At 46.3% G+C, this 27,738-nt stretch overlaps 1 protein-coding gene and 1 long non-coding RNA gene across 8 annotated transcripts in view; one reads left to right on the top strand and one right to left on the bottom strand.

The window, feature by feature from the left end:
• LOC125332103 overlaps positions 1-4,539 on the top strand; it is a 51,010-nt gene extending 46,471 nt beyond the window's left edge. For all 4 annotated transcript variants that reach the window (XR_007206359.1, XR_007206361.1, XR_007206362.1 and 1 more), the window contains one exon: positions 4,321-4,539. This is a non-coding gene — a long non-coding RNA (uncharacterized LOC125332103). The remainder of the gene's footprint in view (positions 1-4,320) is intronic.
• Positions 1-27,738, bottom strand: part of LOC125332100 (WT1 interacting protein) — an 84,567-nt gene that overhangs the window by 14,647 nt on the left and 42,182 nt on the right. For 2 of the 4 annotated variants that reach the window (XM_048316719.1, XM_048316721.1), the window contains exon 3: positions 10,489-10,556. In XM_048316719.1, the coding sequence (XP_048172676.1) occupies positions 10,489-10,556 (68 nt within the window). Of the gene's footprint in view, positions 1-10,488; positions 10,557-19,306; positions 19,498-24,431; positions 24,437-27,738 lie in introns of those variants that run through there. The other 2 variants (XM_048316722.1, XM_048316720.1) reach the window with 2 other exon arrangements.

Below are 27,738 nucleotides of genomic sequence, written 5' to 3'. Positions count from 1 at the left end.
AACTGCTTCTTTGCACTGTTTGATCTTAATTTGGAGTGTTCAAACAGGGCTACTGTACTAAGCTTTGAATTTTAGAAGCAGAGCTTGAAAGTCTTAAAATACTAATTAAAATTGTCAATGTCTGTCTTTGAAGCACTCGATTATTAACAACGTTCACAGATCTTGTGTGTGCAATGGGAGAGGAGTTGTGACTTGCTCCAGACTGCAGACAAAGCAGAACAGCCTCTTTATTGTCTCTCAGCACACCAAGAGCCTCCCAGGGTGGGCTCCCAGCATGGCTGGCTGGGAGAAGCACTGGTCCCCCAGAGCTTGTGAACAGGTAACTGCAGGAGAGGAAAAGGTTTCACTACACAGACTTGGAGCCTTTTTTATTCCTGACAGAGTTGGAGGGGTAAAAAGAGCTTTTGAGCACACCAGCCCCCATTCACAGAAAGGCATGAAAAACAGATGGAGGTAAAGCAGTGAAGTGACACAGGCTGATAGGCAAGACCCTCATGGAGAAGCCCAATCTCGGCTCTGGTTCTTGTTCCCAGGGTATTCATAGGTACAATTTCATTCAGGATCTAAGCACTGTGGGGCTCAATTCTAGCCTTACTCTATAAGGGTTCCCTCTGTGCCAGGTTCTTGAAGTATTTTGTTGGCAGAGCAGTAAAGTTATGTAAATACAGACCAATCTCAGTGTGGATGGGAACAGTCCGAAGTCTATGGACACTCTGTATCCACAACAAATGGGAAGCGTAATTTTGAACTCTCCCTAATATTCATTACAGATACTCCTTAAGCATATATAAAAACAATGAAAGAAGTTGTTATTAAAAGACCAGCTCTGAAATTCTAAGCTGAAAATGAAGTGTTACCCTTTACTCTCCCTTCTGTGACTCAGGAGTACAGTACTGGATACAACAGGATGCAAAGAAAACAAAGTGCAAGTTGAAGAGCTGGCATATTATTTTTCCTGATTTCTTAGTCTGGTCTCAACTGTTTTCTCATTTCCTTCCTTATTTACCTTGTCCTTGTCTTCTCTAGCAGGATAATAAAATCTCATTTTATATGCACAAATCAAGACTTTGTAATTCAGCTCCCCAATGATACTTATATAAAATAAGATTCTGGGAAACTAAATAAACCTTGAGAAATATGTTAATTATATTAGAATAGAGGAGTGAAAATAAAGTAGAAGACTTGGCTGACTGAACTTTTCTTTTGTTTGCTGTCCAATATACTTTGATTATCAAACAGACAAAAAAAAGAGAAATCTCTAATGATCCTGTCCAAGAGTCTTTGTTTCAATGTAAGAGGAAAACAAGTCCCCTTCTGTCCTGAATATTTAGGCCTGTTAGTATCCTCCTGTGATAATCTTGGGGTTTATAACTCTTCTGTCTAATATGCAATATATCTAAAAGAAATTAACAATGAATTTGGAGCATATAATGAACAATTATGCATGGAGGATAATCCCACCAAGTACTATGTGAAACAATCTCTCCTGCCTGCTCTCAGTCCTGTAGCAAATCTTGGTTGTCTACCAGGGTCTTTCAAAGTTTGATGTTCCCATCATGATTTTCAAAAGAAAAACATTCAGAAAATAGTTTGCCTGAAAAAGGCTTCAGGACCCAAACTTTCTACCTTGGGCAATGTCAGGCCTCTGAAAAGACATGTCACTGCTCCTCCCTCACATGCCTAACCGTGCCCAAGGAGGGGCTGGTGCTCTTCCCTGCTGTTATGCACTCAACAAAACAAAACCTTCCTCCTGGAAACAGACCCTGGAATCTCATTCAGGCCCATTTGCCTCTTTGATGAGGATGTTCAAAACCTGCTGAAGGTTTGTGCAAGCAGAGCGAGTGGGTTACATTTCAGTGGGTGTGGCAGCTGCTGCCCCGGTAATGGTATGAAGCTGTAAAATCTCCATTTCACTGCTGCAGCACTGCAAAGTCACCGAACGTGGCTGCTCAGCCTAGGCTTGAGATTCCTACTCTTTTATGCTTTAAGAGCTTTTGAGCGGGATGATAAGGAGTTTTTGCCAAAATGCTTCAGGCATTTAATTTCTGAATTGGGTGCTATGCTAATAACGTATTCCTACCCCAGGCTGCCTGTAATCCCTCACAGACTCTCTGCTCCTTGGTTTCCCATTAGCAGAGCATCTGTCTTCTCACTGCTGTATTGTTTGCTCTCTGCATGGGACCCTTACTACATGGGACACAACAATGTAAGAAATTCATGGGATCACATTAAGAGAGGGAGCAAATATGAAATTTGGATTCATGCAGATGGGGTTTTGTTGTTTTTTACACACATATTTAAATACAGTGCTTAAAATGAACTGGACAAAATGGGGCCTTCTCAGGCTCAAAGATAAAGGAGCCTCGTGGCAGGTGACAGATTAACTGAAGGAAAACAGTCCACAACTTTACTCTTCATCCTGCTGAAACCCTTTCATAAATCCTATTGCTTCACTCTGTCTTGCTGTCCATGAGGAAACACTACACAGCAGTTTGCCTTCTTGCTTCTGTCTTTCCACTTTGTTATGTTTGAAGGACAAGGACAGGGCAAGGAGGGACTCCACACTCTGCACAGAGGTAGGAGGTAGTCTGGCCATGCACAAAACTCTGCCAAGACCCAGGAATTCAGCTGGTCCTGAACTCTGCCTCTGGGAGTCAGGCATTTTATAGCCCTGAGAAGGGACCAGCCATTTACATCCTACAGCACCTGCAGGGACCCTGGGTGAGCACTCATCAAGGCTACTTTGCTGTGTGATTAATTAAGAGCCACTAATGATTTTCTTACCTAGATCTTCCTTAAACAAACTCCTGTGGGAGCTTCACAGTGACAATGATCAAGAAAAAAGGCTGAACAAACAGCTTTAGCTCTGCATCATATTACAGAGCCCAACATTTATTGACTTGATTCACACTGTAAAGCACTTCACACTGCACAGAGCTATACTCTTGCTTCAGGTTATTTACCATCACGGCTACCATCTACTGCATACACGGAAAGAAACTGTTTACACAAGCACCTATCTTCCTGGAAAAAAAATTATCTGGATTTTATTCAAAACAGTTGTTGAGAGATTTCAATTCAGAACATAACAGCATCTAATACTGACGTTTATTACCAAAGTGGAAACATGCCACTTTCTCACATGGGTCTTTTTTTAACTCTCCCATAGGAAAAAATTAATGCTGTCTGCTTACAAGTGTGTGGCAGGAGTTAGGACATAATTAGAAAGAGCTCTAGGTCTTTTAAGTGTGCTTCAGTTATTGTAATTTACTTTTAAGTGTAATATTAAGAAAAATGGATAGTCTGACTATTTGGATCACCATCTCAAGAGGAAATAGGGGAGTGATTATGTGGCGTGAAACCAACTGGCCTTCGTAACACACTTCCAAACATTCCACCAGCAACTGTACCATACAGGATAGCTACAAATGGTAGTCAATAGTGATACATCTCAGAAAAAACCTGTCTTGGCCTTTCCTTGTCTCTTTTGCCATGTCCCAGAAGGTGATTCCTGCGACTCATTTAACAATCTGCAAGCCAGTTCAGGAAATGCTGAGCGCCCTTTTAGTGAACGCAGATCTTACTCACACATGGAAATTTCATCGCATTATGTTTATCTACATTATCACCTGGGCCTAGGTACCACCTGTGTACTGCTCTTTTATAAAACCAAGATGTCTCAGGACTCCAGTTGGTTTCCTCTTGTGGCCCCCAGTGTTGCCCAGTGAGGCTTGCGGTGTGTCCTGCACGCTGTGCTCACAAGCCTTCACCCTCAGCTTCTCTCATTGTTTATGGGCCCCAGCTTTAAAACTTTGTCCTCTGGGACGAATCCTTGGGACAAAACCCAGACACCCCTCTGAAGACAACGGGAGTTCTGCCACCAGTTTCAGTGGACTTGTAACTTCTTGATCCAGGATACAGCACTCTGGAATTGTGTTGCAATGAGAGGTGAACCCAAACTGCCAGCTCTACACACTCTTCATGCTGATTCACATCCAAGTCCAAAGTGCAGAGGCAGACCAATATTTGACTATCCCTAGATAATTATGAAACTTGAATTTTAAGCTCATCTGTAGGTTTGACCCAATGCTTCAATTCAGAATACCCCAATTAATCATCATTACTGTCAAATTCATTTATAAAATAAACCTGGGACCACTGGCACACCACAAACTTTGGGAAAACTAAGGAAGGAAAGTATTCAAATTTTTTTGGCAGGCAGGGGCTGGAGCAAGACACACACAAGCAGCAACATGACTGCACTCCCTCGTGCCCCGATTAGGAACAAACACGCTATTAACTGTTTGCCTTTGTTTTCAGTGACAGCATCTGGGAGCACAGCAACACTTAGGATTCATGATGCCTCTGGAACCTGAAAGCACCTCCTGTCCCAACCTAGAGCCATCAGCACCTTGAAAACCCTGACAGACTTCCTTATGCTTGTGTATATCAGGAGTATTGCAGCAAATCCCTTTCCATGCTTTGATTCCATCATTCTTTGAACATATCAATAAACACCCATGTCTGTCTGCTCTCTGACTGGAGTATGGCTCCTAATAGCAAGTCTCCTAAACACAACATCTTCCCAGTTATCTAGAACTCCATTTGCTCTGTGATTCCCATTAGATACGAAATGGACACAAGCTGCAACTTCAATCATTCACCTTTTCAACTGAGTCTATTTTTTTCTAAAAGAGTCTCAGCAGAAATGGGCTCTCTGACTAATGCACCAGTCCCAGGGCTCCCTCCCAAGGGGGACTTCAAACATTTATAGTCGCTGAGATGGAAAATCAAACCTCTGACTCCAGCTGACACCAGCCTCCACTACACTAAATAAAAACTATCTTCTGAGGGCCCCAGCAAGTGGGACAGGCCATTTCCCACACTGCCAGGCTTGGAAAACAGCATGTGCACAAACTGAGAAGAAAAGCCTCATTAGTATTAATATTTACACTGCAGCCATGCTCAGGGGCCCTGGTTGGGGTAAGGGTCTTGCTGTGTTTGGTGCTACAGGAGATGAAGGTGCAAGCCCTGCTCTGATGAGCTGCCCATCACTCAGCTACTCCTCAGTTGATATCCTGTCCCTTCCACTATGAAAGGCTGAGCATTTCCATTTCCCACCTGCCTACTAGTTTTGCACACCCTGATACTTTTGCATTTCTGAAATCATTGTCAATTTTACGGTTGTGGGTGTAAGACAAAGCCCCGTATGTCCTCTGTAGCCAACTTCCATTGCAGTGACCAGCCAAGAGAAGTGTCCTGGCTGGGAACCTGTGGCTGGTGTAGGGGAGAAGGGATCCAGAATCCCACCAGACTGGATGGAGAGGAGAAGGAAGGCTGGAGAGAGACAGAGAGGCTGCAGGGCTGCAAGGGGCTCTGCTGGGGCCGTGGGCTGCTTGCCCTCCTCCTGCCACAGCCCTCACAGGGGCTGGGCACCCTTCTGGGAAGGGCAGGAAGGGGACTCCTAAAGGCTCCTGCAGGTTTGCAATGCACAGAGTCTCTTTATGGTCACCATTTGCAAAACCAAGTTTGTAGAGCCTTTCTCTTTGAGGATTTATGGGCAGAGTTCCTCCAGTTTTACTCAATGAAATGCATGAACAGCTCTAGATGAAACTTCCAACAACTAATGACAGCAAAGTTAGCCAGAGGCAAAAACCTAGCATGAAGAAGTTCAGCCTAAATGATTAAATTTGGCAAAGTTTTAAGACAGTGGAAGAGAAAATCTTAAAAGGGGAAGTTTTGGATGACCTTAATGCTATGCACTGCAGCCTGTGGTGTCTGTAATAGGTTATTTCCAGAGCATCTGAGCGTCTTCCAGTAGTGCATTAAGCAATGTAACTAACATCTGTCACGAGGTTCATTTTCCCTCTCATCTCCTCCCTCGAGGGAAATTCTCTCATTTCTTAACCTCAGCTGGACCCCCACTCAATAATGTTCATTACCTCAAGAGAAAAAGGAAAAGCCTATCAAAAAGAGGGGAAAAAAAAAAGAGAGAGATAATAGATCTAAGATTCAGGCTGCTTTGGTGACATTTTTAAAGTGTTTTTTGCCAAGCAAAACAGTATTTTTAAAAGAATTTCTTAACATGATATTTAAGCATTGAAAAGGAAAGACAAATTAAAATTATTGAGCTATTTTTCCTTTACCTATGATTATGCAGCAATTTATCAACAAAATGAAACAAGAACATCTGACTGGGATTATTTATTATACAGTAAGGCATTTATTTTTTGTTCACTTCACCAGGAACAGTGTCTCTGTTATGGCTAGTTAGCCATCTGTGTCCGAAGAGCTTTCAGGAAAGGATTAAACTGTCATTTGTTTTATTTCCTTTCATGAAATAACTCTCCTAACAGGGCTGGGGCAAGACTTGGCTATTGCTGGACTTATTACCTTAAGGTGGCATTTAAAGGAGTAACTGGATCTTCCCCTGAGCTAAAGCAAAGCAATGTAAAGTTTGGGGGGCTGTTTTCATTCTTTCTGCTCCTCACACATGTGGTATCCTACTGGAGATGGCACAGATCAGGCAATGTCTGTGCCATGCTTAGGCAGAAGTAGAATTATCTGTGGATTTATTTTTTTAATCTGATTCATTCTCTACATTCAGCCAATATGGCTTGGGTTTAAGCACTGAGGGAATGTGCAGCTAATCAGGGCTGGAAGCAGGAGGCTGACAAAAATAACCCCAGAAGGCAGAGGTATTCCATTTCCTCCAGGTGCAGGGTATTCCCAGCCCCAGCCATCCATTCCCAGCCCCACAGAAGGCAGCACTGTGGCATCCCTATCCCATCTACAGCTCCACAGTGGGGCTAAACACTTCTAACACTTCTTCCCTGCAAAGAATGAGCAAAACAAGCTCAAAATAACCTGGTACTGAGACTGTGCCCTCAGTAAGAGCAAACATGGGAGAACTATTTGCCAGAAGGATGTACCTTGTGGCTTTTGCAGGGGCAGTGTGGGGTGTCCTGGGGCAGCCTCACAGTGCTCACCAGGAGCACCAGCAACAGCTCACTCATGACCTGTGTCTCCAAATCAAAAGCACTTTTGCAAGAAAGGGGCAGATTTGGGAAGTTTGATGCCAGCAGCTCCTCATGCCACACTTTTACCGACTGATTTTTTGGAAGCAGTTGGTAGCCAAAGCTCTCGGTGCTTGCTATGCTTGAAGTGACAACTGCGCTCTGTTCAAATGTGACCTGCACAGGAGCTCACAGCCAGAGTGCAAACGGAAGACACCCCCTGGAGCAGCTGGCCCCGGCACTGGCTGAACCTCCAGGAGGACACTTTAGCCAAGGAGGGCTCTTACAAGAGTCAAACATTTGAAAGGACTGGAAAATGGGTCTTCTCAAGGTCTTGGCTTCAGGGACCATACATGACACTGCAGTGAATTCCATGTACCACCTTTGATTGAGAGGAAGAGCTGATTTGTCCTGAGTGAGTGGTAGTTAAAGAACCAAGTATCCCACGTGAGCCATTAACTGCAGCTCTGGAGAGAGCTCCAGCAGGAGCTGGTCTGGCACAGCAAACTGCAGTATTGCAGGAGGAATAAAATAGTGACATCTATAGGATGTTAAATATTTCTAGCAGCTACAGTAGGAAGAAACCCATAAACAATATCCGTTCTTCACTAAAATTTTCTGCATTCATTCACATCAAAAGCCAGTTCACCTTTTCTGCCCATCATTGCTCATGTGCTACTTGTTGCAGCCCCAAAGTCGCTGTGTCCTGCCCGGACTGGCCTGCAGGACATACCCAGTGAGACTCCAGGGATAGGGAAGAAGCACCTGCAGCAAATGAATGGGATAAAGAGATGCAGCACTCGGGACTGCCAGAGCTCTGCAGGAATGACAGCCCTCCCAGGGAAGTGGACGGGCTCTCCTCCAGGTACCAGGGAGGCTCCTCTGTCCCCCATTGCCAGCACAGCAGCTTCCCCTCGGGATGCCTCTTGCTGAGAAGCACACGAGGGGCTCATTCAGGCCACTGCTGCCTCGGTGGGACTGTGAGCAAGGAAACACCAACCTCTCAGTCTGTCCCTGGGAACCCGTGGTGCGATCATGTGGCTGGTGCAAACCCAGCCAGGTACACACGGCCCGTTCTCACCTGGGTGTCGCCAGTGCCCCCAGTGGGACAGCACTGCACCTCCTGCCCACATTTTCTGAAGCTGCTGTGCTTTCTAATCCCTGCTGCTTGAAATAACTTGGTCACAAGCGGGGTAGCAAATCCACAGAGCTGTGACCCCGCCCCCAAACCTAGAGGAGCATCTGATTCTCCTGATCAATTCCCAGGCAAACAAAAGCCAAGAAAGAGGAAGGATACCCATGGCAGGCAGCATTTTCGTAGCAGCCATACAATTATAATGCAGTTAGACTGTATCTGTTTACATTCTCAAACTGAAATAATCTTTTTCTTATCCCCCTGCCTTAACTTCCCTAACATTCCACTTCCACAGTGTCAGCAGGGAATCCTGCTGCACTGTAATGAAGCTGCACTAAAGAACTGGACTCACAGTAGAGACTGAAATTCTCAGTTATACAGAAAAAGCATTGGGTTTTCTGCTTTGGACTGAAAATGCCTCTTAGAGAGGATTGGGGTTTCGAAGTGTTCAGGAGGAAGACCTGGGAAGATGAAGCAGTTAAAATAATTTCCTTTTTAATGGTGACTTTGCAGCCTCTTTCCTTTCAACTTTGAGAAAAGCTTTGAGCTTTCCCTGTTCACAGAACTCTAAAATAGGCAAGGTTGTTTGATTTCATTAGTGAAACAATACAATTCCTAGGATTCTTGCTATGACATTTGCTCAGGGGAGCTGAGAGAAGATGCTATTACTTCCTGAGAAGCAGCAAGATTACCACAAGCAGGGACAATGTCAGAATTTGGTTTCTTGCTGACTTACACAGCGTCCCTTGGTCTGCTTCTCCCCCATTCCTCTGTGCTCCTGGGAATCTGCTAAAACACACCTGTGGGAAGTTTGGGCTTTTAAATCTGTGCCTTAAATGTCCCAACAGTTCCCTAACTTGCAGAAAAGTTTATTCCTATCAAGTCCTAAATCTCAGTTTTCCTTGGAAAATCTCTGCAAGTATCTTCCTTCAGAAACCCACTACAGAACATGCCTGAGATAAAGAGCTTTCCTCCCCCCCACCCCATGAAAACTGAATGTTCTCCAAAAGATTACGATTTTTAGATTTAAAATTCTTGTGTATAGGCTGAAATGACAAGCTAATAACAACAATCATGTCATTAAGTCTGGATGAAAGGTTTTGATCATGGGGAAAGTACATTCCAACACAGTTCAAATGAAAAATCTCAAGGGTTTGAGCCCCTCCCTCTCACACTCCACCTCTTCCCCTCCTCGCTGTGCTTCTGCAGAAACACAGGAAAGAAAGCTGAAAAAAGCAAGGAAGAGAAAAAAAAAATTCTCTCCAGAATGCAAGCAAAACAGTAACAAGTTTCGATTATAACAAGATACTTATTTTCTGCACAAAACACATTTTGGGTTTTTTTTCCAACAGGCTCCAGCTCACAGTAAAGGTGTAACACATGAAGGCAAAGATGGCTTATATTTTAGGAATTTCCATTATTTTTATGGATTGCATTGATGAGAAATGCATTTGAACTGCCAGTAACAATTTTGTTGGGAGATATAGTTTGAATAATTCCTTTGCAAAAAGCATGATTATATTTCCATTAGAAATGAAAAGTTGTTCTGGAAGATCCAAGCTTCTAAATTAATGGTTTTTCAGTAAATAAGGTGGCATAAATTCAGCTTCCTCTAAGCCAAAATATATCACTGCTCTCTAATTGCAATTCCCAGCTATGCCATCCTCTTCTTCTTAATTCTAAATGGTCTGTACTTATCGAATCATTTGCTGTGCACTGCACAATCCTCACCCTTAATTGCACAAATATTTTATTTTTGGAACAATGCAGCTCAGCAACAGGCTTCATTTGTTTTTTCCTGAGTCTCTATTAAAGTAAAGCACTTACAAAATCTGTGAGCAGGGAGAGAACTTGACTTGCCCCTCCATGGCCAACAGTTCCCAGCTAATCACAACTCAGCCCCACAGCCCTGTGAGCAGAGCAGTGATTAAACTGTGCCTCAACAAAGCAACTTTGTGCACAGCCCTGACGTGCTCCCGGCACAAACGTCTCCCTCCTGTTATGATTGGTATTCCCCAGATGTTTGACTTCGAGCTCAGGCTTGGCAGGCAAGGCTCTGTGGCTGCAATTCAAGTCCCAAGCTTGAGCAGCTCCAGTGTTTATTCTCATAATTTACACTATGTGATGGCTTATGGACAGTTATGTACTTGGTTTTACAGCCACCACTTCAAACCAAGGGGCTGATCGTGCTCTTGTGGAGTCAGTGGTAAATGATTCCCAATTCCACCCCTGGCAGGAGGCCCCGCATCATCAAACTGTCTCTCAGAGCAAACAAGCCAATATAAAACAACAATTTGCTTTAGAAATAAGAAAAAAAAAGCCTGAAATCTTACTTACTAGGAAGTCTTCTTCACAGTACACCTTGCCATTGACATTGTAGAATGCTTTTCCTCGTAGTCTTCTCCCTGTTAAAACACAGGACCATCAGAATTTTGTTCTCCATCCCCAAACCCAGTCGTTCAGGATGCAAAGTGAAAAGCACACCCCCTGTACCTGTCTGTGGGGTCTGTTCCTGGCCCCTCTCTTCCCTGGAGGGCCCATCCAGAGCCAGGGCTGAGGGTCAGGCTCTTTGCTCTATCTGGCCTTACCCAATCAGATACCAAACCTTGCCTTAGGTACCAACTAAATGTTATCTTTAAGTGCAGGTTATGGAACCCAGTTGATACCAGTTCCTGAAAAACTTGCAATCTCAACTCAAAAATTATTTGGGGGAAAAGGCTCCTTTGCAAATTGAGACAATTTTCTTGGCAGATAAAATCCCAGCAGGCTCACATCCACTGCAATCAACAGCAGCAGCATTTGTCTCCAAAGGACTACCCAAGGGATACTGCATACGGATGCCCCTGCCATGCTCAAGAATATTAATAATCAATGTCACAGCAGCTCCCTGCAGTACAAGGCACACATGATGGAGGGAAGGGCAGGAAAATCACACACAAAACAAGAAATTTTGCATTCAAGCTTTGACATTTGCCATTTCATTAGCCCATGCAGAACTTGAGTGACAAAGCCTGTGATAGTCATTAACTGATGGCTCCCTTTACAGTGAAGAAATGCACAGCAGACTCCAGAGAGTCCCAACAGAAAGGATGCAAACCAGGAATTCAAGAACCACCAACCCCGGTCAGTTTGTAGATCCAGCAGATCAGAGCTCTGCAGAAAGCAGTGCCATTTCACCAGTGTAAAACCAGAGAGGGAAAAGGGAAACCACACTGATCCCAACTCACCTCATTCCCACTCTGCCAGGTCCCACTGGCCAAGCTTCCCAGGCATGTGGGAGCTCTCAGCAGCCCTCGGCAGCCCCAGATGGACAAGGGCTGCCTCGGGCTGTGCCAGCAGCGGCACAGGGAAAGGGAGAGGGGGCAAGAGGAACTCGGGTCAACAGATCCCAGGTCACTACCGGAGCTTCACTCCATGGAATCAGCCCGGCTGTCTCCTCCAACTCCAGCAGAAACACCACCGATCTCCGTGGAGGGCTTGACACCGAGGGCTGGCGAGCTGAGCCAGCTGGCCAGCACAGAGGGGCAGGAGTACTCTCCATGGTTTCCATAAACAATGTTGAGGAAAATATGATTAATTTTGAGTGCTTGAAAGCGCCTTTTACACGTTGCCACTGTGATCTGATCCTGGGAAACTGTGTGGCACAAAGAGTTGGGATCTGGGCTGATGCTTTTGGGAAATCACATGCTGCATGCGGTTGTCTGGTGGTTTTACTGTCGTGGCTGAGGGAAATGCTTCTTTTGTGTGCACATTCTTGGGCCGTCGATCTCACGGGCTGCTGTCTCCATACTGCTGGTAGGTGGAGTCAGCTCTTGTTTGTCTTTCCAGCTGCCCGGTGGCTCTGGTGGGGACCAGGACCTTGGTGACGTGAGCAATGTGCTCATCCCTCTGAGAGTCTTAGGTAAAACTGGGCCATCCCCTGAACAAGGCACAGGGCTGGGACAGCAATCAGGGGACCATGGGGCCTCTCTCAACTCATGCAAGAGCAACCAAATCTAGATCTTCCCTCCTGCCTATCAAAGATGTTTTTTAACCTCTCCAGTGAAAGATAAAGTACACAGAAAGAAAGGAAGAAAGGAAAGAGGCCAGAATGGCTTTGTAAAGGACAGGTTGTCTCTGCAGGTCCAGCCTACAACTGTATCTGACATACAACTTGTCTTTAGCTGGTGGACATGAAGTGGCTGCACCCAGAACAGGGACTTGCCTTGGATATGCTGATGCAGCACTTCTCCTGTGCTCACCCACAGAGCCGGGCGTGTGTTTCAGGAGAAGGAGCGCTGGCCACCACCTCAGCCCACAGCCGCTGTGGTGAGAAGCAGCAGAGGTGATTAGGGACAAATCCCAGAGCCGGTTGCTGGAAGGATCTCTGCAGGAGAGCAACGTGCCAGGGCGGGGAGGTGCCAGCATCTCCGAGGCACTGCAGGAGGTGCAGGAGGACCCTGACATCCCACTCTGTACCCCAGCCTGCCAGTGCTGAGCTTGATGGGAACGGCACAAATTCTGCTCTGGTTCTTTCCTTAGCACAGCATCACCAGTGGGATCAGCGCTCTCCTGGACCGGGATGGAGTGGGAAGCCTCTGACCCAAAGCCAGTGTTCTGGAGTGGCTCTCACACACAGCAGGTCTCAAATGCATTTGGCAGCTGGCTGCCCTGTGCCCAGCCCCACTGTGAGTCTCCACATCAGCCCTGCACTGGTGGGATCCCTGCTCCCAGCCTGCCCCACGAGCCCCCACCTGCCCAGCATTGAGAGCTGTTCTCCCTGCCCTACACCTGCCACCTCTACGCTGCACTCCCAGCACAACACCTTTCAAAACTCAGGGAAAATACCATTTCTCTCATTTTCCAGCTGAAAGAAACAAGACGCCTGTTAGGGAACTGACTTGCCTAAACTCATAAAGCAGGCAAGCAGCTTGCTCACATGATAATGACTATTATTAACAATGATTAATAAGATTGACAGGCCTTTTACCTTAGAAGAATTTCATTCAGGGACCATACAATAGTTACCTCGCAAACAAGAAACAGCAAGTTATCACTCAAACAACCATGGATGCCTATATTGGCTTCTACATCCTGCATTTTAGAAATAAAGGCAAAAGTGTACATTCCACTGCCCTCCAGAAGGGTTTACTAAATGACAGCACTGAACATGGTCAAACATCACCCTCTGAGTGTCTGGGCATCATGTGCAAACTACAATCAAGAGGGAAGTGCAGGCAGTTGCAGCCAGGGAGACAGGAATCCCGAGGAGAGGCAGTGGCGGTGGCCCCAGCCCCAGGGCAGCGGTGCAGCAGGGTGGGTGCAACACCTTGATGTTGGGATGCCTGCCCTGAGCTCCTGGTACTGGACAAAGTGGCTTCATCTTTCAAGGTCCTGGAGCAGCTTGGGAACCTGCACAGCACCAGCCTGTTCTGTGTAGCTGTAACCTGTTATTGTCAATTAGGCAGAAATTCAAGTTAAAAACCCCCTGATGTTCCTTTAGCCAGCTGAGCTGAGCACCTGGCCAGCCAGAGAAGGTAATATCACCCTGCCCACTGGCACACAGGCCCTGCTGCTTGGCTTTCCTTTGAATGACTGAGTCTAGCCAAGCCTGGTTACTATTTGCTTTCATAATATTGAAACAAAAAAAGTCAAGAGTTTCTGACAAAACTTGATGCAACTTGCTGATGGCTCATTACAATAATAATGAGCAGCCTAGCAGAGTTCGCGAATGTGGGGTTTCACAAACACTGCACTTGGTTCCTCCTCCTGCTGGACACCCACCTTGGCATGCCTGCCCTGTCAGACCAGTTTGCAGCAGCAGCGAGGAAGAGGCTCCGTTTCACACCCGACAGAGCAGCAGGAACAGGGACTGTGCAGGGGGACCGGGCCCGGGGCGGGAGCCACCCGCCTGTGCACAGGCTCCTGACACCAGCAGCAGCTTTTAGGGGGAAGCCCCTTCTCCCCCGAGTGCTCTTCAGCCTTGTTTTCCCATAGAAAACAAAGCTTATGCACTCCCAGAGACAAACAAGTAACTCCCATTTCCTGACTGACACCCCAGGCCAAGGGAGTTCCGCCACCTCGGGTGGGAGACACAGACCTCAGGAACACTCCAGCAAACAGTGCAAACACTCATGAGATAATCTAGCAGATAATAAAATGAAAGCTAGAAATGACTCTATCCCAAGGACTGATAGCAACCAACATGACAAACATCCAAAAGAATGCAGGTTTGTGGAACTCTTAAAAAAAATTAAAAGCAGAATCATCTCTAGGTTTTTAACACTGGTTTGGACGTTTAACCAGTTTATAAGTCTCTGTTATTTAAATGTGTCTACCAATTACTTCCTGCACAACTTTTATCTCCTACATGTTGCAAACCAAAAGGAATGGGAGAGCTGTTGCTTTATCAAAGGATTCAACTCAAAGACAGCTTGCAAAAGGAAAAATGACCCCCAGTTGACACAGGCTGTCCACAAGTATTCTCCCCAGTCTCCAGAACACTTTGCTGGGTGGTGAAAACACACCAGCCAGGAAGCCAAGATGGAGTAAAACTTTTTTCCCATGCTGTTTCAAATGCTGTTCCAGGCCCCCATGGAACGAAATGTGAATCAGCCCAAGTTTTACAGTGTGGAGGACACGGCCCGAAAGTGCACTGCAAGTGTCCTGCCCCCTTCCCTCTAGACTGGAAAGCATATTCAAAGCCCTCCCTGCTGCTGCTGGCCATGAGTATTTGCCTGTGGGGAGGTAAGTTTATCAATCACAGCCTCCAGTGGAAGATCTCCTGTCTCACACAGGATGGATGCAACCGGATCAGGGGCTGACATCCCCCTCACCGCTGTAAGACAGGAGATAGGAATGTCTCACTGTCACAGCAGGGTTATTAGACCTAATTACTGTTTGCAGCATGCTTTGAAGTTGAAAAGTGCCAAGCATTATTATAATATTTTAAGTACTTTGATGATTAAAAACACACAACCCTTTGGAAATCGTGATTTAGTAGTACGGTAGAGTAAGCAAGTTCATGTGAGAAGCCTGCATTGTCTCCATGCCTGATGCTACTCAAACACAAACAGCTCCCCTCTGACATCATGGGAATGCTGCAGCCCCAGCCCTGCCTCCCAGATAACGCCTGGTGCATCCCAGAGACTACCAGCGTGCTGAAAAACCCACAGCAGAGCACCTCCTCACCATCAGGATCCCTCTCGAGGTATTCTCAACAGATGTGCCTCTTCTACCTCCATGTGTGAAAGTTTCAGTGTTAGCAGGGACAAAGAGTGAAATGACTAATAATGTCCTCTTATTTCTAATGTCACAGCTGTGTGGAACAAGTATCCTATTTTAGCCACAAAATGTAATTAAACCCTCCCAAATGGAGTGCAATCCAAGAGTTCAGTTGTAGGTATCACTGCTAAAGATGAGAAATTCGTTAAAGCAGAGCTAATTAACAGTCTGAACAGCCCAAGTTAATGCCACGGAGTATCACTCCAGTGGCTGCCATTCCTGTTGGCTGGGGACATGGCTGTGCAGCACAGAGAAGGTGCAGGCAGTGGCCAAGGCACAGGCAGCTGCAGGACCAGGCAGGGTGGCTGTCCCTGCCCTGCACAGCACCACAGCCTTGCCTGAGCCCCCAGCGCAGCCATGCCCTGCTCCTGCTGGCCAAGTGGCACCCAGGAGCTCCTGACTTGTCTCACAGCAGCAAGACAGATCCACAGCATCCTCCTTTAACAGCTCTTTCTGGAGGAAAAAAAAAATCTCACATTGCTTCTCTCCTTGGGATTCTTCCCCCTTCTTATTTAATGAACTGTCAGTGCTAAGGGTGATCGGGACACTCAGTGAGAATCTCCGTGCTCTGGAAGCTCTGGTCCATGACTTGTTCAGCTTCCTGAGTGTGGCAGCCTGAGCTTTTCATGCCTGGCTGACCAAAGAATTGTGCCTGTTTTAGTTAGCAATATTAAACATGGACCTAATTGCTTGTTAACTGCTTCAGATGCCATCTCTGCAGTGACTGATGTGACACCAGCACCAGTACTCGTCTCATCCCAGCACCTTAAGTGACAGTCTCCCAAAGCCTTCAGACTGCAGTGATGAGTAAACACACACCGAGAGGATTAATACACAACAACATTTGCTCAAATATTTCCCAGCTACCATAACAGTGAAGGAAAATTCCCACATATTGCCCAAAAGCCCTGTGCAAGTGCAATGAGACACAAGGTGGCTTGAGCTGAGCAGACACTTCTGCCTGCCCACTGCCCACCTCTGCCACACTCTCCATCACTCAATGCAATGTAAACTTTTACCAGGCCAAACCTGGTCATTTTGTTTTGCAAAATGCCCTGGCTCTTGGTCTGGGGCTGCTCTGATTCTGAGCTGGTTGTTGGTGCACCCATGGGCTGCCCACACTCCCAAAGGCACTTTTCCAGTCCAGGGTCCTCCTGAAGGTCCCGCCCACAGCAGCAGCACAATGGGCATGACTGCCCACCAACCTCTGGCACATGCTGCAGCTTCTCTTGGCATGCAAGGACTGACTGTCCCTCTCACCTGTGCAACACCACCTGATGATTGAGGAACTGGGACACACAGAACTCAAAAGCTGAAGGGCAAGTGAAACCTCCAGAACCCAAACCAGTTCTCCACAACCCCTCAGGTCTGACAGCTACTATTTCTGAACAGTGGAAGCTAAATTTTAAGTTACCAGATGAGTCCAGGAGCTGAAACTTCAAGAGGAATACCAAATTTTACAAACACAAATAATAATTGAAAACATTAAGTAATAACAAGCCACTGCTGCTACCTCCTCTGCCCCGTCACCTCTGGCTAAAATGGGTGCAGAATTTCACCCAGGAGAGCTGTTTCCTTTCAAGCAGTAGAGGAGGTTTGCCTGCCCAGGAACTGAAAATGTGCCAAAAGAAAACAAAAGCTTCCAATACTTTTTCTTTATTTGTTACCATTCCTCCTTTACTCACATGTGAGTTTGGGCCGGCAGTTCCCCATCCCTCCCTCTGGCTTACACTGCCTCTCTGCACAGAGGTTTTCTTTCCACAGGGTTTCTGCCACTCCACCCATTGCGAGCCGGGGTGAACCAAGGCTGCTTTAACCTCTCAATAAGTGCTAATTAAATTTTTCTCCTTGGTCTCCTACAGTGGACTCACACAAAGCCACCAAGCACAAGCTCTCGGTGCCGGGGTCCTGCGATGAAGCTGCCACCACAGTCAGGGTGCCAGGAGGGGACTGAGCTCCAGCCCAGCCCCTGGCTTGGAGAAACTTCCATCCCCCAACCGCCACGGCCCCCTCCCCTCCTCATAATGCTCAGCCTTTGTGAAAGAAGAGGTGAATTTCCAGGGCTTTCAGGGGGTTTAAGATAGGGGAAGAAAAAAAAAATCAATGCCAAATTCCTTTGAATAGAAGATACTGCATGTTGGCAGAAGCCACTTTTCACAGACCCCAGCCGTTTGAAATCTGAAACACTAAAAAGTGGCTACTGTGGATGTGCTGTATTCTTCTTTTCAAAACAATCTGGCACACAATTTTGCTCCCCTGTTCCAGGACCCAATCCTGCATTCCTTTCACGCTCAGACTCCCATTGACTTTAAGGAATGCAGGATTGGATCCTAAATGTGTGCTTTACTCACACAATAGCTCCTCATGGTTACGATCTATTGAGAAAGGCACACTTTAAAAACCATTTGGAATTGCAGGCTCATCCACCAGGCCAGAATGCCTGTAAAGATCTCCCATTATTTCAGGAAAAATGCTCAGTGTCTGAATTGCACACACACACACTCACATGTTTTCCTGGTTTCAAGCTGCAGGCACAGCTTAGCTTGAGATGCATCAAAATATTTTGAGCACTGACCTGATAGCTCCTAAAGAAACCACGTGTAATTTTAGGTTTTGAAAAAAAAAACAAACTGGGGAAAGGAAAAAAAAAGCCACCAAAGCAAACATATAAGCAGCTGAATCCTAAGGTCGGTTTTTCAGAGAACTTTTGTAAAAGCCTCTAAAAGACCTGCACCGGCTAAGACAAAACAGAGCCTTGCACTGCTATTTTTGAGGATGCTGTATACTGAGTTACGAGGCTATTACGATGCAAATCTCAAATGTACAAGCTTTTTACTCGGCCATAAACACAAAACAGTATACATTGTCCTTTCAGAAGAAAAGGTTTGCTGCTAAAATAGCAGAAGCCCTACGTAAATAACCAACATTCTTTCTGCCTGAGGTCACTGACTTGGCCTATTCAATTCCGGGCTAGTCTGGGATTTGACAATCTAAGCAGGGGAGAGGCCCTTTCCTTTTTTTCAAAAGAATGCTGGGATTTTATTTGAAATTTAAACTCTTGCAAACAAAAGGTGGCATCGTATGTTGGAGGCCTACTAAGGTGGAGTACAGGATGTGTATTGTTTTCTCCCTTTACATAGGTTCTTTCAGGAAAGAGTATTCAGAGTCTGTGAACAAATTCTAATAAAATATTATCATCAGGTATCATCAGACATAGCAAGATATGAACAAACACTTTAAAGAAATTAGAAGATTCAATTTCAAGAAATACTGATGTGGAAAAAGTGTAAAAATGGTTTAAAACGGTAATTTAAATTATAATTTTCAAGTTAATTATTTTCAAATTAATAATTGGAAATCATTCTCTAGTTTAAGTTCCTATACTAATTCATATTTGTACACCAAAACCGAGCTTTTCAGTGCAAATTAACCGTGGCTACAAAGTCAGCATTCATTCTCACTCTCCATCTCGTCGCTCTGCCCTGGGGAGGCAGATGGTAGTTAACTATTTTTCCTCCCAATTACCATCGCCCAGCTCTCACTCGGACTCTGACAAAAGCACACTCTTGTCTGATACAATTATCACCTCCCTTCTGGGCTGCTGTCCAGGCTCGGCACCGCCCCGTGCCACCTCTCGGGCGGGAGCGGCCGCTGCCCCGCCCGCGGCTCCCGCGGCAGCTGCCGGCACCGAGCGGCCCCGGGCCGGCTGCGGAGCTGCCAGGGCGACAGAAGCACGGCTCTCTCTGCTGTGCACTCACCAACGTGCGCTAAAACCCACATGAAAACACAGCACTTTATCATTCTGACATGTTTGTAGCCTAAGGTAAACTCTAGACTTTCCTCTGCAGTTTACCTTAACCTGCCATGATGTCAAAGTGAAAAACTTCATTACCTTCCCTGGGATTTTGCCCCGTGCCAGCCATGGCACCGAAGGGAACACGTCTGTGCTCAGTAGGTGCTCCTTTGCTGCATCCAACCCCCCTGCATCCTGCATCCCGCATCTCTGCACCACAGACCTCCGTAGGACTCCACCACAGCCCCGAGCGGGTGCTGAGGACACGGAGGGCACATTTCTGAGGTGTGGAGGGCACATTTCTGCCCCAGCCTCCCTGCATGACTGCAGCTGTCAGCCTCCAGCAGGATTATGTAGATAGATAGCTAATATCTTTTGTTACCTTGCTGGAAAACCCCACCTTTCTTGGCAGGGTATCCATAATCTCTGTGCCATGTTTACTCTAGTGTGGAATTCTCTCTTCCTTTCTGTCTCCTCCTACTCTTCAATCAGGTTATTTGACAAAAAGGTTGCTTAAAGCTGCAGGGACAAGAAGCTCTCTGACCTCTGGCACTCTGGCAAGGCGTTCCTGTGCAGACTGTATTATAAACCTAGCAGATACTTTCAAGCTTCCATATAATTTGCAAAAGTTTAAATTGGCAGATGTTTCCTTTCTCTCCTACTTATGTATTTATTCTATCCCATACCACCCATCAATTTCAGGGTTAACACATAAATTATTTCCATGGAGCTCTAACAGAAAAACTTACGCTGAAAAAGGGTTTGCAAAAACATAAACCAAGTATATATTTTAAAACAGAAATACAACTGTCTGCATTGATCTAATAGCTACTTTGGGTCTATGTATTAACGCACATCTTAGAAGTATATTACTTAACAAGCCAGCAAGTGGCAACACTAAGAAAACGTAAAATAAAGCTCCAAGTGTACTTCAATTTAACTTTCCCCCCCCAGGGCTGGGTTTACAAATGCAAAAAAAAGCCCACCAAACCACGAGAGGCCCCCCCCACCACTTGACAAGCTGGGAGGGCAGGGGGTATAGCTCTTCCCCCAAGGTAGTTTCCACTGTGGGAAGCTTTCACCATTCCATCACAGGCTCTTGTTCGTTATCAGCAAAGAATTCCAATTTTCCAGCTGCTGCCTGCAAGCCAGGACTTAAAAGAGTACTTGTCTTATCACACTGTCCCAGGGTCCAAGTGCCAGCCCATTCTATGGCAGAATAAATCCATCACCAAAGTGCAGCCCAACCCTTCCTGGTGCTCCAGGCAGGACACAGCCTCCCCAGCTGCCCTGCTGGCCCCTACCCTTGTGTCGTGGTGGGTGACCCTCATTCAGCCTCCAGTAAGAACCACCACAATGTCAGCAACAAGGATCCATCTACCCTGGCATCCTGTCTCCAGATCTGGTCAAGACTGGAAGTTCCCTGGGAAAGAGCACTACAGGCTCACACAGGCTGCAGTGTTCCCAAGAATAACCTCTCAGCTTCCAGCAGCCAGCACTTAAGGCCTTCCTGCACCACAGGTTGCATCATAACTATTATGTTTAATAGCCTCACTGGACCAATCCTTCTCTAATTTGTCTAATTTCTCTATGAGATCATTTATATTTTTGGCCTCCATGCTGTCGCTATGGCAGAGTCCCAGTTTCACTGTGCATTGTATGAAACATTCTCTTTTGTTTGTTTTGAACCTCTGCTGATCTCAAGCTTCTGCTGCATCCTAGAGAACAAGGTGGCCTCTGCAGTCATCACCACCAGATTAAAGAGCTCTGTAAGTCTGAAACTTCAGCTGCACCTGGATGTGACTGGGATGCACACTTCTAGCACACACAACTGGTCTATCTAGCAGCATTCTGAGAATCTGCCCAGGTCTTCTTTGTACGACACAAGCATGGACACACACGTGGAACAGAGCCCCTGACTCAAAGTTCACACAGCCTGTGTGAGATCCCTGAGGGAGACAGGACCAACCTCCCAAGTTCTGCACTGCCCCAAGTTCCTGAGCAGCCTTTTTGAGGGGTGAGCTGCTGAGAAACACAACGGGAGGCAATTCCTATGGGAATACATCCAAAAGAAGATGCTACTGTATTCCAGTAAGACTAAAGGAAGAAAAGAAGGAAGAAGGAAAAAAGATGTTTGGTCCTCAGTGTCCAGATGTTCAGAGCAGAACCCACTGGAGGCTCCAGCTGACAACCAGCAAACGTTGGGTAAGGCTGTTGGACCTCTCCTAACATACAAAAAGGTTGAACAAAAGGAGTGGACACAGCGCAGTCCTGTGGCAACACGCAAGAGAGCCTCAAGGGAGATGAGCAATTTCCCTAAACTCTCTCCCCGTTGTCTCAGAGAAACAAGAATGGATTTGCAGAGTTCCCTGTCCCTCGCAGTAGCACTGTGTGAGTCAGCACCCCAGCGTGAGCAGCATCAAAGGGCGCTGCCGCTGAACCTCCACACGCTGCTTGGTTTGAGTCACATCCACAAAGCGCTCACAGCCAGCACCAACGGCACCCCATGTTGGTGCAACCAAGCTCACAGTGCACAATCTCCTTCCCCTGAGATAAATCTTTGCAATAAAGTGAGATTGTTAGGATCCACAGTGCCTAGAAATGGCATCTTGAGCAACAGCTCTAACTCTTTTCTTCAAGGGATAATGGAAGAATGTGTCAGGGAGTGGTCCTTGGGTCCAGGGGCACGAAGAAAACTTAGAAAGGATAGTACACAGTGTAAAAAAGTATTTTCAGAATGACAAAGTATTAAAGCATCTGCTAGTTTTGAAGGACATTCTTTAGGTTTAGATTACTTAGCTGTAAATTTGAAAGACCAGCACAGAGAACAACTCTCCTGTTGCCCACACTGGTGAACAATCCCACTGATGTTAATAACATTACTTCAGATTTATCCTGGGTAACTTGGGACAAAACCTCGCTAGGACCTTAGATATGTGTTTTTGACAATATTCCTGTATACTCTGCTGTAAACAAAACAAAACTGAAAATTATAGTTGTTCTCAATTACTGAAAAGAACTGGGGCTCACTCAGCCAATTTGAAATCTAGTCAAAGATCAGCCCTCCTTGGGCTGCCCTTGATATTTTGTGGTGGGCTGACCACAGCTTCCTGCAACAGGTCACATTAGTACTAAACCCACAAGCAGCTCCCAAGCCAGAGGGCTGAATAGGTACAGCTCCTGACAGTACACTCACTTCCTTTGGCACTCAGGTACAATAAGGATATTGTTCCTTTAATGCTTAGCTTTCCTTTTAAGAAGTATGTGAGATTTCAGCCAATTCTCCACAACGATTAGTTCAGGATGAATGTACTTAACTCAGGATTCAGCTGGAAAGAGCCCAAGTAGATGCAATCAATTTTCTGCTAAATCTACTTCCTTCCTCTCTTCTCTACCCAGCATGAGACATCAGCTCTCCACTACAGCCAGGGGTGACCAAGACCCTGCAAACCTCTGCCTTTAGCCATGCTCCTATCAAGACTGGTTACTCCTTCTGATTTCCCCTGGTTTTTGGGTTTTGCATATCCTGTTCACTTGCCCAACATTTGGGCTAGGGGGAAAAGGTTCTAGAAGCAAATATGAAAAAGCAGCTATACAGCAAACCACAAACATCAAATGCATTGGCTCCCATGACCCCCGAAGCTGATCACTCCCAACTGCACAGGATCAGAACTTCACTGATAAAGGAAGACTTTCCCCTTTGCACGAACTTTGAAACCTCCTCGAGGTTTCAATGTGCAGGTACCATATGATCTGCCAGCTTCTGTGCTGCCATCTCTGTGTGTGAACCAAATTATCTTCAGCATCATCATCTGAACCCCACAGGATTTCAGAGAGAGCAGCCACCGGCCCCTTTCCATGAACCAGCCTCTTGCAGCAGGGCCTGAAACAGCACATTGTAACAACAGGGATGATTTGCTACTTGAATCTAAACACGGTAATAAAAAACCCCATCCCTTCAAAAACAAGGCTTAGAAAACATCTCTGGCTCTCACCTACACACTTTCTTAAGAGATTAAGTAGATGATTTCCAGCCTTATTTTCCCAAGTGCACCCATTCTGCTTTGTTAAATAATTCATGGAATCAGCAGAACAATTCCTGGTGTCTGTGTGTTCTTTAGGCTTTCTTTCTCTAGTCCAAACTTTTGATCGTGCTCCCCTACCAGTAAAAAATGTTTGCACATGCATCCCAATACACGTATGTTTATATATTTGTGAATTAGATATATCCACTAGTGAAGTATTTTCTTCCTGTGCCCTAAAGGACCATCTTGAACACTGTCTGGGGTGCCTGCACCCCACTTTGGAGACTGCTGCTCTAGAGACCACTGCAGTGTTAATACTGATTCAGCAAATTGTTTCCATGGGTCTGAATTTACACTGCTGTGGTTCCTAAGGTCAGTAATCCACTGACTCACTCAATAAAGTTATTTGCATTACTTCCAGGAAAAATTTTGCAGGCAGTGCAGTTGGAAGAGTGACAGTGCAGAGTACCCAGGCAGCCAGAGGAGTTGTGTGACTGAGGTTCTGTGACTATAGCTAATTTAGTATCAGGACATAGCATGCTTGTGTTTCAGAACACACTAACTGACTCCTGAGATATAACAGTGAGTGATCAAAAACGACTGCTAAATTCATTCCTGCTTTTAAATATGCAGAAAATCAGATGCCTTTCACTCTGCACAGGCAGGTACAGCTAAAAGAGATGGCAGGTATAGGTGGCCGTGTTCTGCACTTGTGCTGGCAGAGTCACCACACCAGCACAGCCAGCCCTGCTGCCTGGAGCCAGAGCCCGTGCTGGTATTCCTCTTACAGCAGATACCTCAAAAGTGTCTCTCCTCCAGTTCCCTGCCTGTTTCTTGCCTGGCTCATCGTTCATTTTTATTACCACTACTCCAAACACAGTGCAAGTTCGCAGGAGTCCGGCAAACAAATAGTTAATTCTGGAAGGTTTTAGGCAAGAAGAAATCAGGTTGGGGGCAGGCAGAGAGGAGAAAGCACCAAGCCTAAGGGGGCAGGCAGAGCAGGGAGCACTGCTGGAAGCCCTTCCCCAGCCCCGGTGGGCTGCAGGAGGCAGACACGGGGAGCAGGCAGGGCACTGCAGTGCCAGGGCCAGAGCTGAGCCACAGCAGAGCAGCAGTAACAGCGGATAAGGAGGGGCAGGGGGCCTTGAACAGGAAGGAACACAGGGTTCTGTGCATCCATAAAGGGAGCCTGTGCAGACAACAAGAGCAGGACAGTGCACAAAGCAGTGAGGGACCCCGTCACCAAGCAGCAAAAGCAGCTGTGCCACCGGCACTCCATGGGATGAACGGGCAGAGGAAAGGGAGGGTCTCCATGGGACCTGAAAACTGCTTCTCCAGGCCTGCCCCTAACACCAAAAGGCAGAAAGCACTCTTGGGGGATTTTGGGAATGGTTTTACAGGGCCCCAGTAACCTCAAAAACAATGGAATTTACCTTGGGGTTTAAACCCCGCAACTGTTAACAGCTTCCCTGGCACCCTCCTGCCCGAAAGTGCACCAGGTGACCAGAGCACCCGAAAAACCACTGAGCAGAAGACACTTTGAGAGGATGAGCAACACTTACTGCCCTACAGGCTGCCAGGCCTCTCCAGTCAATGTCACACACAAACACAAAAACACACTGAGCTACATCTTCACCCGTCACTTGGCTTTGCGGCACATGGCACAGAGACTGAAATGCTCTTTGCCACTTCAGCTCCAAGGGTGGGCTGTTCCTTGCCCAGGAGCAGCCATTTTGTGGGTGAAATACTGAAGCCCCTGAGCATCCACTACCACAAAACAATGGTAGGAGGTTACTCTGGCCCATGACCCCAAGACACAGGACCTGTTCTGAAGTACTCAGTGTCCGTGAGAAACGGAGTGAGAGGCCCAAGTGTCCAGCAAACACTCAACACCATTCCCTCCTCACTCCTTGAATGCCCTGAGCCTGCAGGGATGTTTGGGGCAGGTGAGGAACACAGAACTACACCTGAAGTTATTACACTCCTCCTCTCTCCACTACTTGAAGAAAACAATCCTCACTAACTTGAAGCCAGGAGAGCAGGTAAGCCCTTGCAAGAGGGTGGATCAGCAAGAGGGCACTGTTTAGGGGACAGCCCAGCACTGATTTCCAGCCCAGCATCAAGAGCACAGCACACAATCTCCACTTCATCAGACACCAGTCCTGCGAACTGCCAGAGGCAGCCACTGATCCTATAGAAGGAGGAGCACTGGATATGGATGGACTGGACGCTGGCCACCAGGGAGGCCACAGCGGGGTTTGCTTCAGGTTTCCTTTCAGAAAGCATTTATGTACCTAATTCAAGACTGTGGGATCAAGTCTGCAAGCATGATGGTTGCCTATTTTTACCTGTGTCAGTTCAGTGCAGGGCACACACATGTAGGGTTCATGCTGGTAAGATAATAGGAATTTCACAACAAAACCATAAAATAATTCCTTACTGTTTCTGGCATGGTGTTCATAATCAAAGACATATTGCAAAATCACCTGGTTTTTATACAGCTACAGGGAAGAGGCTCACCTGGCGCAAACCACAGCATTAATGTCGGTGTGAGGGGGGCAAGCTCCTGCTGCCCCGCTCGGAGCTCCCACTGCCCTCCATGAACTCAAGGGTACCCTGACACTAACTGAAACTGGATTTGGCCATGAGTGATGATAAATCTAGAAAGTCCCAAAAGTTTTGGTCAAAGTCAGGATTTTCAGGAAATGAGATATTTATTGGAAGCAAGGGAAAAAACCAGCTTTCTGGCCAAGACTGAATTTACTGAGTTTCTTCCTGTTCTGTGTTCTAAGGGAGTGAGGCAGAGAGGGGTGGTTGGAAACAAGAGCTCTTCATTACCTGGGTTAAAAGAAAGCTAAAATTTCCTGAGAAATCCAAGGAGAGGAGAAAACATCCACAAATAACTCTGACCTGTAGAAGTGAATTTACCAGAACCAAGCTGGTCAGTCTATAACAGTAAGTTTATAAGCAGGCAAAACATTCAGGTCATGTCAAATACCAGGGGTTACCAAAGCACTTTCCTTGGTGCCCAAGGCCAGCCCACTGCAGCTATAATCGGCCAATCCTCCCGAGTCCTCTCATTTAAATGAGAAAAATTTATGGTTGTTTGTGTAGGCTTCACGCCAAGCCTGTTTCTCTGATAAGCTTCTCTGGTGTATTTGTGTCTCACATCCGATTTAGAGTCCTCTGAATACTGGAGACAGCATTCCTGGGATACTGAAAATAAATTAAAAACACAACGCTGGGCTTGGACAGAGGAATGGGAACGCTTTTGACGTGGCCCAGGCACTAAGGGCTCTTGGGAGCAGTGCTGGGAAAGCAGGCTTTTTAAAATCTTGCATTAGTCCATTTATTTAATGATATATAATCCTCAAACTGGTCCCCCATAAACTGTAAATACGCATTATTTGAGCAAGTAATTAGTTTCAGTAGCATGCGGTAGCAGCTGTATGGTTTGGCTGCCAGACACTGCAAGTGTTTCCTCCAGCAAGTGCATCTCTTTGTGATATAACATTAATTACCAAAAGATTTACAAAACCTCTCACTTCTCCGGTACTTTGACCTCAAGATCTCCACATAATTTCAAAATACTGAAAGCAGCACAATATCACCCAGGTGAGGGAGGTGAGAAGGATTATGTCCACATGGGCCAAGCCAGACAGGTGAAGTGATCTGCCCAAGAGGACAAGGAATCCTTAGCAAGTGGAGCAAAACCCTGTCCTCTGCCTCACGGGGCTGATGCACCTCTTGGTGACCACCAACCTACCAATCCTCTCAGCTAAGAATTTTTCCTCTGTTGCTTGCCAGTACTCTCTGCCAGAAGAAAGCCTCAAAGACAGACTGCTGAGGTTTGCTGCAACGGCATGTTTTATAAGCATGAAGACAAACTTTAACAAAAAAAAAATCCTTTTTTTTTTTGTACATGGCAAGATTCTTATGGGAAAGAGCTTTTCTAGACCCACAAGAAGTCAAAGCATCCTTAAGATGAAGAGTGGCAGTGGAAACCCTTGATCTGTAAAATGAATTTGCAAGGTAAACCCAGGCTGCTTTCTGGTGAGAACTTTAATGTGTTTTCAGGCCATACAGATGACTCTCCCTGGAAATAAGCAGTTAACAAGAATTTGGGATGAGATTGTCACCCAGCCTGGACAAGGAGGCATGGGTGAGGAGCAAAGCCAGAGCTCTCCTGTCAGACAGCATGGGAGGTGAAGGTCACAGAAGCAGCAAAACCAGATTTCCTCTTCATGCCATGTCCTCTGCTAAGAGCTCCAGTCCTCGTTAGGCTGGGCTTGCAGAGCTGGACTGAGAGCTGGCCTGGCAGGAGGGGAGAGGTCCTGTCCCTGCACTGGCCCCAGGGAACCAACAGCAACAAGTCCAAGACTGGAAACAGCAGGAACACAGGTAACAGGAATAAGAATAGAAAACTATTTTGAAGTTTGGAGGAGGAGCTTTGCTGGTGAGGCAGGACAGACTGAAGTTTCCATGGCTGGAAAGTGGTATAATCCT

Source organism: Corvus hawaiiensis, chromosome 12 (genome assembly GCF_020740725.1).
Source record: "Corvus hawaiiensis isolate bCorHaw1 chromosome 12, bCorHaw1.pri.cur, whole genome shotgun sequence".
NCBI classification, from domain to species: domain Eukaryota; kingdom Metazoa; phylum Chordata; class Aves; order Passeriformes; family Corvidae; genus Corvus; species Corvus hawaiiensis.
Note: the sequence above shows the minus strand (reverse complement) of the source record. Positions and strands in the feature narration are given on the sequence as shown.